This window comes from Oreochromis aureus, linkage group 1 (assembly GCF_013358895.1).
Source record: "Oreochromis aureus strain Israel breed Guangdong linkage group 1, ZZ_aureus, whole genome shotgun sequence".
NCBI classification, from domain to species: Eukaryota; Metazoa; Chordata; class Actinopteri; order Cichliformes; family Cichlidae; genus Oreochromis; species Oreochromis aureus.
This window is the reverse complement of record NC_052942.1, coordinates 2,894,137-2,906,425: the sequence shown is the minus strand read 5'-3', so window position 1 is coordinate 2,906,425 and position 12,289 is coordinate 2,894,137. Positions and strand designations below refer to the sequence as shown.

The 12,289-nt window shown below is 40.8% G+C and overlaps 1 protein-coding gene across 1 annotated transcript in view; it reads right to left on the bottom strand.

Moving 5' to 3' along the window:
• shank2b (SH3 and multiple ankyrin repeat domains 2b) overlaps positions 1 to 12,289 on the bottom strand; it is a 327,738-nt gene that overhangs the window by 149,082 nt on the left and 166,367 nt on the right. Inside the window, exon 10 of the mRNA XM_039619730.1 lies at positions 7,797 to 7,863. Within this exon, the coding sequence (XP_039475664.1) occupies positions 7,797 to 7,863 (67 nt within the window). The remainder of the gene's footprint in view (positions 1 to 7,796; positions 7,864 to 12,289) is intronic.

Below are 12,289 nucleotides of genomic sequence, written 5' to 3'. Positions count from 1 at the left end.
TGTAATTAAAGATGCAAGCAATTTCTGTTTAACTTTATAGAAGTAGGCACCAGCCAGCTGACCTCCAGTGTTGTGAGCATATTTGATTCTCTTTTTAGATATTTTTATGCACAGACTTATATGTCAAACACACATTCATGCTTGTGAACCACATAAGGTATGCCAGGCCACATACAATATGTAAATGGCTGTCAGTGTCCCTGAGAAACCTCTTTCTTTTTCCTCCAGCAATCACATCGTGCCGTACTTCAGTCTTTGCACAGGAGTCCATCGAAAAATGTGCTTCACGCGTAAGATCATTCATTGTGCCTGAGAACTCGAAGTTCGATTCTTCACCTCTCTTGATCAGAATAAACCTCGAGCAAGCAGATTGGTTTACTGATGAACCTCTTAATGGTGATCACTTATTTTCCCTGTCATGCATTTAACCTGCAGTTATCAGGCACTAACACTCTTATTGTCACAGTCCTTGGGTTTAGTGATTCCTTTTGGTTTTCAGGATCACTTGCATTTAAATTTTGTCTCATTTGTAACATTAAGGCTGCTATTTTCCTTTATGTCTTTTATTATATCCTCTGTTTGTTATGTAACATTTAGTTATGTTCTTTGATTTCTTTCCCATCCATAGCCCCGTGTCTGTCCTGTCTCTGTGGTTGTTGTGTTTCCACTTTGGCCATTCTGTACCTTCTGTCTTGACTCTCTGTTTATCATCTGTCTCTGTTTGTATGTCTTGGTCTGTGTCTCAGTGGGTTAATTCCTGCTTTATTGTTATAGCCTCCTGTACTGTGTGTGCTGTGTTGAGTTTAATTCCCCTTGTTCCTGCTGTGTTTTCCTCTGTTCTGTACATCCTCACCACAAGATGTGTGTTTTCTTGCTGTGTGTTTCCTGTTTGCTCCCCTCTCACTCAGCAAATATGTTGTTTTTGCCTCCCTTAGATAAACCAGAAATAAAGCTGTGATTTTGAGTTCAGGTCCTGTCTCTGCAGTCCTGCACTGCAGTCCAGATCCTTTCACGTTGCTGATCTGTGACACTTAGCATTCTTGCATGCGTTCTAGCAAATGTGGTATGCAGGGTAGCTTCATCCACACAACTAATGCTGATTACAAACTGAATATGAATGTATGGTGTGAAAATGAAAATGATTGTCAAGAATCCATTTCTAAGAAAATGCTGCCAAGCTACCAAATTATATAAGAAATGAACTGAAAATCAGGCAATCAGCAACAGGTTTGATGGAGTGATTAATCCAGATGGAATTATCGATTAAAATGATCTACAGTCGTGTTTTGTGGCTGTTTCAGTCAGTGTTGTTGGGGATCTTGAGAAAATTGATGGAACTCTGAACATAGACGATCAGATGTTGATTCACATCCAGTACCAGTAAAAATGTCTCATGGCAACATCTTCATCAGTCAGTATGAAAGTGGTGCCAAATACAGTGCTGTAGGTGTGATTGCTGTCAACGTGAATTATAATCTTACCAAATCTTTGTTTATCCTTAGCCAGCAGTTTCAGGGTTCCTTCAATGTACTGCTGCCCCTGGAAGATGATTAGCATGGTTCTGTGTCTAGCTTCATGTTTCTCAGAATAGAATCACCAATAACCAGTATAACCACTAATGACTGTTTGCCTTGGCAGGTGTGCCACAGAGTGGGGTATACCAGGGTCTTCCTGTTTAGAGCTACACTTTCTCCTCACGGTCACCCAGCCAGGCCGATTTCCCCAATCTGCTGGGGAACAGCTAATGTTGGCTAAGCTACCTTTGCCCACACGACTACAGGGGCCTAGCTAACTAAAGGCTATTCCAGAGCTACATTTTTTGTACAGGTATCAATATTACTAAAGTAGGTTAAGGAACATCTAGACATTTGACACATCCAACAGGTAAATGTGGGAAGGGTGAATAAAGAACCCAAGCTAGTAGTGATTCATTCAGAAAAACACTATTGTGCAGTGATCCAATAACAAAATGTAATTTGGTATGGGTGGCTACGTCATTTTTTTAAATGTCTTTTTATGAGATGAAAATGTGTCAGTTGTTTGAAATAATCACATTTTAAATGCTTTTGTCATTTAATGTCAGTTAATAATTTACCTTTGTGCATAATATTTTAAAACACTATGTCAGATAAACTGTGTGACTCTGAACATTTCAGGGTCTTTGGCCTTTGTTTCTATTCATTTGCCCCAGTTTTTAGTCAAGCCTCAACAATACAGTGAAATATGGAGAAAAATGACGTAACACGGTGGCAGATTTGTGTAGCTGAACTGTTACATCATTTGCACCGAGTAAGCAAGAAAATCTGTAAAAGCCACAGGGCTGCTTCTGAATCTAACACACACACACACACACACACACACACACACACACACACACACACACACACACACACACACACACACACACACACACACACACAGGCAGTCTCTGTGATCAACATTAAAATGCACTAAATCTGCATATAGCCAGCAAGCGACTCAACATGATACAAGTTGTGCCAGGCAAAACAGGGAGAGCTGGGCTCTGAGTGTGTGTGTGTGTGTGTGTGTGTGTGTGTGTGTGTGTGTGTGTGTGTGTGTGTGTGTGTGTTTGTGTTTTAAGTCAAAGAACTTGGGATTAGAGGTTAAGGGAGTGAAGGATGGGAATCAAGGATGTGAGTAAAGGATGGAAGCAAAAGATGGGAAGAGTGGGTGTGGCACCAACCTCTGCAGCAGGCTGAACCCATGGTATCCAATCCAGATGTCCCATCCCAAAGTCCACAGCTCAAGTGTCCCCCAGGGGTTGAAAACAGATAAATACACACCCGAAATCTGAGGTTGACTGACTGGCCAATCCTAGCTACCACTCATAGATGTAGTTGAGCGCTTAAGGTTGAGTAAGAAATGGTGTGAATGAAGGGGGAGAGGGAGGGCGTGGTGGGGAGGTAGCAGATGTCAACAGTGCTGAGGTTCTTTGGGGGTAATCCCGCTTCGCTGCCGTGTTTCATTTAGACCTTCACCGGGTCGCTGCTGTGCTCAGGCTGCTCACTGATGGGTGGCATCCATGAGAAGAGGTCAACAATCGCAGGATTACATCTTTAGATTAGATTAGATTTCTCTCTCTCTTCATTCATCTGCCTCTCAACCTCATTTTTCCCTGTCCTCTGTTGTATTTTTATTTATTTATTTTTTGGTTTGTTTGTTCATCTTTTCTCATTTTCTCTAAGGCCCGTTAATCCCTGAGCTATCTGTGCGCTGCACAAACTACTCTAAAGACCAGAGTCACTATCCAAGTGATGCTTAGTGCTCATTTCAGTTGTTGATTTTAACCTCATAGCATCCACCCCGTCACCACAACTGTACAGGGTTTGGGTTTTGGTTTAACCAGAGAAACAGTTTAAGAAACTAAGTTAATTTTTTTTTTAATTTTCAGCTTGGGTGTTCCAAACAGGCAAAAACTCTATCAAAGAAGCTGACCTTAACCAAACCATAACCCCAGCCATAGATGGGCCACCAGAGACATTGCAGGTTAAGATATGATTAAATATATGTTGAATCTGTAAATGATTTGTGGTTGTTTGCTTCACTTGAAAAGTGAAAATGTCACTTTATCAGGTGTTAAACTGAAGCAGAGTCTGTTGCTTTCACCAATCTGCCACTCCAGCGTGGCAACTAAGCAACAAAGGTAATAAATAGCAAGATGGAAAAAAACATGGAATTTGTTCAAAAAATACTTCTTATCATGTTTGAATGTTCGTGAAAAATTGTTCTCATCTTTCATCTTCTCACCTCCCTCACACATGAACGCACACACACGCACACGCACACACACACACACACACACACACACACACACACACACACACACACACACACACACACACACACACACACACACACACACACACAGAGAAATAATGCTATGCCTTTTACACTACATATCTCTATGAAGGCATTTTATGTAATTCAACCTTATCAAGCATTCCAGGCTAAGGATCGCTGCTATATTTGGGTTTGCACAAAGTGAAGGCTCACTCAGCTTTAATATTTTATGTGTGAAAGCACATCGACATTCACTTATGTTGGAAGAAATCATTTCCAAAATCAATGTGACAGCAGTGGCTCATTGTGCTGTGACAGTGCATGTAAATATGAACAATACCCCTCCATTGTTTTCTCTTATAGTAAACTCTGAATTTGTACATGTCAAATCATGCTGGGGTCATCACTGGTCCAGTTTTTGAGTTTGTTATAGACTTTCGGTTTGTTCTTTGAGGTAATTTATGTTCTGCTGCTGTTTCAGTTAATCTTGAGGTCTTTTTTTCCTTGTGCCTCTCAGTTTTCATTATTTATATTCCTACTTTTTAATTTCTTGTTTTATTATGTGAGTGGCCCTCTTGTGTCCAGTCTGTCCCAGTCTTGTCTCCGTGTTATCCTTTGTCTCTCTGGTCATGCTCCCGTGTCTGTCTGGTCTCTCTGTATTCTGTTTCAGTGATGTCAACTCACACACTCCAGTAACACACACTCCAGAGCAGTTCGTTTATGGTGTGAATCCGACCTCAACCCTAACCAATTATAGAGCTGCTTTTCTTCTAAATGTGGCGAGGTACTCTAGATGTGCAAAGGTCTGTACGAGCTAGCAGCTAGCCATGAAAACAACTTAATTTCTCGGTGCTCTCCAAAAGTCTAGGACACACCACCTTTTTCCTGTGTTTACTTTTGTTGCTCTCAACCGAGACACATCTGGCCAGTGAACATTCTCACATGGTTTGTAGTGACACATTGTGTCTCTGCTTCCCTTAGTCACCCTCCTGCATCTCCCTCTGTTCTTTGTTGTGTTGTCCCTCATGGTGTGTGTAGTCTCTGTCTGCTTGGTCCTGCCCAGCTTTACCTGTTGTGTTTTGTTGCCTTTTTACCAGCAATAAAGCTTTGGTTTTTGGTTTTACAGTCTTTCTGCTGAGTCCTGCGTTCCCGGTCCACTCCCTGCCTGCCACTGTAATGTCTTGGACTCTTGCCTCAAAAGACGTTCAGTGTGAGGATTTTATCCAACACTAATGACTTAATATGCTCACTCCAGTAGATCATGCAATTTCCCCATGTAAACCAGCAGCAGCTTCCGGTCCAGGTTTTTCTTCCTCAGGATACGGAGGAAGTGCAGCCAATGCTGGGCCTTCTTTACCAGGGTGATGGTGTTGTGTGTCAAGCTGAGATCAATGGAGATGTGGGTGTCCGGAAACCTGAGGGTGGAGACAGATTCCACCCATTCTCCATTTATAATTAGAGGGGAGTGGACCTGTCTGTGTCTCCTGAGGTCCACAACGAGTTCTTTTGTTTTAAGGACGTTCAGCATCAGGCTATTTTCTGAGCACCAGCAGGACAAATTCTCTACTATGCTGTCTCACGGTGATGTCATCGACATACTTGATAAAGGTGGCAGGGGGGGTGTGAAGGTGGTCCAGTTTGGTCGTGAAAAGTCTGGGATTCTGGTGCTGAATGCTGAGTTGTAGTCCATGAAGAACCTCCTCACGCAGCTCTTCCTGTTCTCCAGGTGGTTCAGTGCTCTTACTATCTGCTCTTAGCACTTAATGACTACAGACACGAGGGCTATAGATTGATAGTCATTGATGCTGCCTATATCAGTCTTTTTGGCTATGGGAATGATGGCAGAGGCTTTCAGACAGGTGTGAACGGTGGCATGAGTCAGGGGGAGGTTGAACAGCCTGGTGAGGATCCCTGCCAGCTGTTCAACGCAGGCTTTAACCACAGCTCCTGGGAGGCCGTCAGGGTCGGCAGCGCTCCTAGGGTTCACCGCTCTCATTGTTTCCACCCACTTCCCATCTCCAGTAGTTATTTAACATGTTGATGAGTGTGATTCATTTTCTGTGGTTTCTGGTCACCTCATCGCTACAAATCCTTTCCAGTGTGAACACAGCTTCAGGCTGTTACTCCCAGTGTTTTGTAATAGGTTTGGTGAAGTCTACTTTTCACTGTGACTATAATTTACCTACTTCTGCTTCTTTTGCAGAGGTTTATTTAAATATTTAACACAAAGTCTACATTTATGTTTGAGTTATTTTGAATTATTAGTTTTTTGATTATTTACTTGTTTATTTATTTATTTTGCATGGTTTTTCACTTCACTATAATAAGCTGTAATAGTACCGCATTTGCTAATAAAATAAACTGGACACGTCATCTTGACTTTGAATGTAAAGCATATAATATTTGCATTAACATAAGCAATTTAAATCTGATATAGAAATGATGTTGTCTTTGTTTCTATAAAATTTAAAAAGCATGATAATCACCATATGTCTGCATCTGTCTGAGTAGGTGCATCAATCTTATTCGGAGAACACTGAGCTCATACAGATTGTCAGCTACCTCCACGATCAGAGTCGTACCGGTTTGTTTGCATTCAGAGACAGGATGTGCTGTAGCGGATGGTTTATTACCAGGACGTTTTTAGTGAGATTTTCACTCACTCTTTGTGGGAGAAAATTGTAGGCATAGCATTTGGGTTTTAGATGTCGCTATTAACCAGCAGCTCTTTTGAGCTCCATTAGTGGTTTAAATGCATCAGTTAGCTGAAGTACTTTACAAAGACAGCAAATCTGTAGCAATTACACCACTATAGACACAGAGTAATGCCAGCATTGGAATTGATTTCAAAATCCTGCTCCTCACATACAATTTCTTGAATAATCAGGCCCCATCTTATCTTAATGACCTTGTAGTACCATATCACCCTATTAGAGCACTTCGCTCTCACACTGCAGGCCTACTTGTTGTTCCTAGAGTATTTAAAAGTAGAATGGGAGGCAGAGCCTTCAGTTTTCAGGCCCCTCTTCTGTGGAACCAGCTTCCAGTTTGGATTCGGGAGACAGACACTATCTCTACTTTTAAGATTAGGCTTCAAACTTTCCTTTTTGCTAAAGCATATAGTTAGGGCTGGACCAGGTGACCCTGAATCCTCCCTTAGTTATGCTGCAATAGGTGTAGGCTGCCGGGGATTCCCATGATGCATTGAGTTTTTCCTTTCCAGTCACCTTTCTCACTCACTATGTGTTAATAGACCTCTCTGCATCGAATCATATCTGTTATTAACCTCTGTCTCTCTTCCACAGCATGTCTTTATCCCGTCTTCCTTCTCTCACCCCAACCAATCACAGCGGATGGCCCCGCCCCTCCCTGAGCCTGGTTCTGCCGGAGGTTTCTTCCTGTTAAAAGGGAGTTTTTCCTTCCCACTGTCGCCAAAGTGCTTGCTCATAGGGGGTCATATGATTGTTGGGTTTTTCTCTGTATGTATTATTGTAGGGTCTACCTTACAATATAAAGCGCCTTGAGGCGACTGTTGTTGTGATTTGGCGCTGTATAAATAAAATTGAATTGAATCTTAGAATAGTAAATATATATTAAATAAAGAAATCTTACAAGCTAAAATAATCACAATCAGAGTAAAATAAAAGTTAAACCCATATACCGGGTTTATCAAATGCTCGCACACAGATTATTTAACACCTCTAACCTGACTAGATTTGATCCAGGAAAAGCTTCCCTGGACCAAAGTATTGATCATTTATGTTGGCTCAAACGGCCCTGGATTGTCCTGACATAAACGTACACTTTCATCCCCTTGGCAGTGATCTTGTAATCCAGTGGAAAGGATTATTGCAATAAGTCATTTAGGAGGATCTAACCAAATGTGAGGATTTGAAATGTATCCCAAGAGAGATTCGGGAATATGCACTTGGTGGCTGAAGAAGAATAGATGCGGTTGGACAGAGGAGAAGAAAATATGCTTCTTTATTACTCACCTATATCAGACTCTTTATGGTTCTTGATGAGCTCAGCAAGCTCAAAGTTTCCAGCAATAATGGCGACCTGGTGAGAGAAACAGCCAAGCACAGACACGAGAGAGAGCGAGTGTGAGACGGAGAAAAAGAAACACAAGAATTCACACGTTGATTTATTTTAAACATAAGTAGCCTTTTGTGAACTGCTCTGAGAAACAAATCATGACAATGAAGCAACTACATGATGATAAACTAACTGACATTTTGGTCCTTTGTGAAAAAAGCAATGCAAATTAGCCATATGGTGTCATCTAAGGAGCTTTCTGATTGGTTAATGTTTTCTTTCCTTTCTTTTCCATTTGAAGGATAGATAAATAGTTCATTTATAAATATCTGTTTCTTCTTCTTCTTTTTATTCTCCAATAAATTATCAAATAATAAATTACTTTATGAACGACTAAACATAAGAATGCTTTATTTCAATGTGCATGACTGTCCTGGCCCTCCATGCAACATGAGGTTTTTACAGAATAATTCACAAGGGAACCACAGATGATTGTCTCTAAAAGCAAGAACACATAACAGAAGAAAAGTACAAAAGTGCAAGCAGGAAAAAGCTTTAATCACAATAATGGGTCTTTTTTCCCCTTCAAATTGGTAAGATCAAGCAGTGGGTTCTCCAAGCTGGAGAAGGCTGGAATCTGCTTACCTATTACACACATACACTGATCAGACATAACATTGTGTCCATTGAAAGGAAATAACACTGATTACCTGTTTATTATGTCACCTGTTAGTAGTTAGGGTACTAACTACTAACTCAAGTGAAGATCTGTTCCCAAAGTTGATGTGTTAGAAGGAGGAAAACTGGGCAAGTTTGAGTTTGAGAAGGGTCAAATTGTGATGGCTAGACGACTAGATCAGAAAAGTGCAGATCTGTGGGGTGGTCCCGGTCTGCAGTGGATAGCATCTATAAAAAGTGGTCCAAGGAAGGAACAATGGTGAACCAGTGGCAGGGTCAAGGCTCGCTGATGCATGTGGTGAGCAAAGGCTGCCTGTGTGGTCGGATAAAACAGACGAGCAACTGTGGCTCAAATTACCTCAAAGTTAAAGCTCGTTCTGATAGAAAGATATGAGAAATCACCGTGGATTGGGGCTGCATAGCCGCAGCGTGGTCGGGGTGCCCATGCGACTGCACTCCAATGCTGAAAGCAGCAACAATGGGAGCATCACATATGAGCATCAGGACTGGACCATGGGGCAATGGAAGAAGGTGGCCGACTCTGATGAATCACGTTTTCTTTTACATTTTTTAGCTGGCCAGATGCATGTGCATCACTTACCTTGGGAACACCTGGCACCAGGATGCCCTGTTGGGAAACCTTGGGTCCTGACATCTATGCGGACGTTACTTTGACACCTACCATCTGCGTAAGCATTGTTGGAGACCATGTTGACCCTTTCACTGAAAAGGTATTCCCTGATGGCAGCATGTGTCCTGCCACAAAGCTAAAATACTTTGGCGATGGTTTGAAGAGTACAACAATGAGTTTGAGATGTTGACTTGACCTCCAAATTCCTCAGATCTCAATTTAATTGAGCATCAGATACCAGAGCACACCTTCAGTGGAGTCCATGCCTCCACGAGTCGAGGCCGGTTTGGCAGAAAAAGGGGGACGAACACAATATTAGGGAGGGGATCCTAATATTATGTCTGATCAGTGTACATACATATTTCACGTCAATATTCACTTAGCACCTGTCCACAAGTGACATGTTTGTGGTTCTTTTGATGCATTTACTGTTAAAAATGGAAAACTAAAGCTAAAGCTACAACTGAAATGAGACTTTTTTGAAATTTTATCATGTAAGGCACAAGCACTAGCTCCGTGAGTTGTCATTTCTGGTGATGAGATATCCTGGCCATAACTCTAGCTCTATTTGGGTAGGAAAAAAACCAAAAGGCTGACACCCAGTGTTAAAATATTGTGATTTTTAATTTTCTGTCCATGTGAGAATTAAGTAGTTCTGTCAATCCGAAAACTAGATGGAAGCACTAACTCTAAAACTTCAGCATTCCTACTTAAGGTGGCTCAGAGCTCGGAGGGTTAAAAGAAAAAAATACTGATTGCACCATTACTCATGGAAATGGAAGGTAGAGGTTTGGAGAAGTGACGTGAACCACATATTGTAACATTTTTGTGTATTTATCTTAATTGCTTTAATGTTTAGATAATACAACAAACTGTCGAGCCCACAAATTAATATTGACCTTCATTTCTCAAACTGACAAATATGAAGTGTGATTGAAGGTTCTCAGAATTGATCCATAAAAATCAAACACCTTATCCAACTTACATTTGGCTGATCTTCCAGTCAATTTCAGGCATCTGCACAGATATCGGTTTCTGTTCACACTGGTCTTCAATAACTGTTCCTAACAAACTTTCTGACTTCAGTGGGAAATAGTCCTTCAGCTTAGTTACTCTTTAGGTTGTACAATCTCTTTTTCTTCTTCTGTTTTTTTGGTTTTCCCCCTTTGTCTTCTTAGCTGACAGCATTTGACTCCTGCATTTTTGTTCTAGATACACTTTCCGTGGTTATGCGTACATAATGATTCATTATTCAAAATTCAGAAATTTTAATTTAGGCATTGGAGCTGACAATTCTTGTTGTGCAAATGCCACTTACATACTTTTATTTAGACTGCCATCCTTCAAAGATAAATATTTCATTTGTTAATAATTAATGTTCATGTTGATATTTGGGGTCCTAACTTACCTACAATACTTTTCATTTCTTTTTAACCCTTATCTTATCAACGAGTAATTAACTGGTGACCCGGTGGATGGCATAACATCATGGTGTCTTGCACTATTTTCTTCTAATGTCTTGCTCTTATTCTTCGTATATTACAGTCACTTCAATCGTTCAAATCAGTGGACTTCATTACACAGACGTGTGATCTGTATGTGGCCACCAGAGGGCAGTAACTGGATTTCTTGCTGAGCTGGTTGAGCTGGTTAAACAGGTTGTTACACTGTCAGTGACCCAGATCGTGCTGCCTGTTATCGTGCTGTTGCGTACAGTCAGCTCTGCAGGCACAGTGAATGCTGAGTGTTACAGGTTTACAGTACGCCTGGAGTCAAGATCACGGCAGTAAAAATAGTCAGATTCATTTTCCCGCTGCACACACACACACACACACACACACACACACACACACACACACACACACACACACACACACACACACACACACACACACACACTTCATAGGAAGCCTAGAAGCATTATATAAGTGTGCCTCCTCTGATTCCCAGAGAACAAATATTCAGTAAAGAAGAGAGAGATAGAAGAGTGAGCATGTGTATTATCAAAGCATTGCTGGCTTAAGTAGTAAAGTGTGCTCCAGTTTTTGTTCTTTATATATATATGAATCAAAAAAGAGCATTTTTGAGACACACTTAGGAATTTCAAAAGGAAATGTTTTCCACCAGTTTGACTCCTTTTCACATTTCTGTTATCAACCTGCATTCAGATACAAAAAGGGAAAAAATGCTTGCTTTTAAATAAGATGTGAGTCACTGAATGTAAATTTAGGCTTATATTTTTGGTGACAAATGCGATGTTTCCTGTTAAGGAGATGGGGGAGGGGGTGCTGAATGCTGGCTGGATCGCCCACTCATTCTGAGGATCTCCCAGAGCGCATGCCACAAACTGTGACAAATCTATCAAAGCCTGTTCTTGAGGAGAAACTCTTATTGGATGGGAAGAGATGAGGCAAAGAAAAGAGATGAAAACGTCATTTCAACTATGGCCTAGAATGAGGTAGCCAAACCTAATGTATTTGTAAGATGTTTGAAGCACTGAGACGTGTACTGCCTATCAGCAATGTAATAATAGGATAAAATATGCCCCCCCTAAAACCTCTGCCTTATTGTTTTTTCTTTATCAATAAATGATCAGCTGTTTGGAACAGCTTATGTGCCTTGTTTCCATTTAGGCTTTTATAAGGTAATTTCAAAGTCAAAAGATGTTTTAGCGTCTTGGTTAAAATTTGAGGTTAGAATCACTTATTGACAGTTTTGAAAGTCTAGAGTGACATTAATGTTTATGACCTGATTCCCACTATAATATAGTCCTACAGTCCCATCACCTGTATTTACACCTTTACACCCATGCTAATTACTATTTAAATTCTGGTTTGCTAATGGAATCAAGTGGCTCTGGGAATAATTTATTTTCATTTATTCAGCTACACTGAGAGTTTAACATACAATACACACTTCTTTCAGCATCTTCAAATAAGACACTTTACTCAGCATTTCTTTTCCAACACAAATTTTCCTCCAGAATCTCCAGTTAATAGCTCTTAATTGATACTTTGATACTTAACACCAAAGCCCAGCTTACATAATCAGTGAAAAAGGGCAGCAATCATCCAAAGAGTCCAAAGCTCACCAGGACACAGTACTGCTTTTGACCAGCAATACTAACCAAGATATCACTGC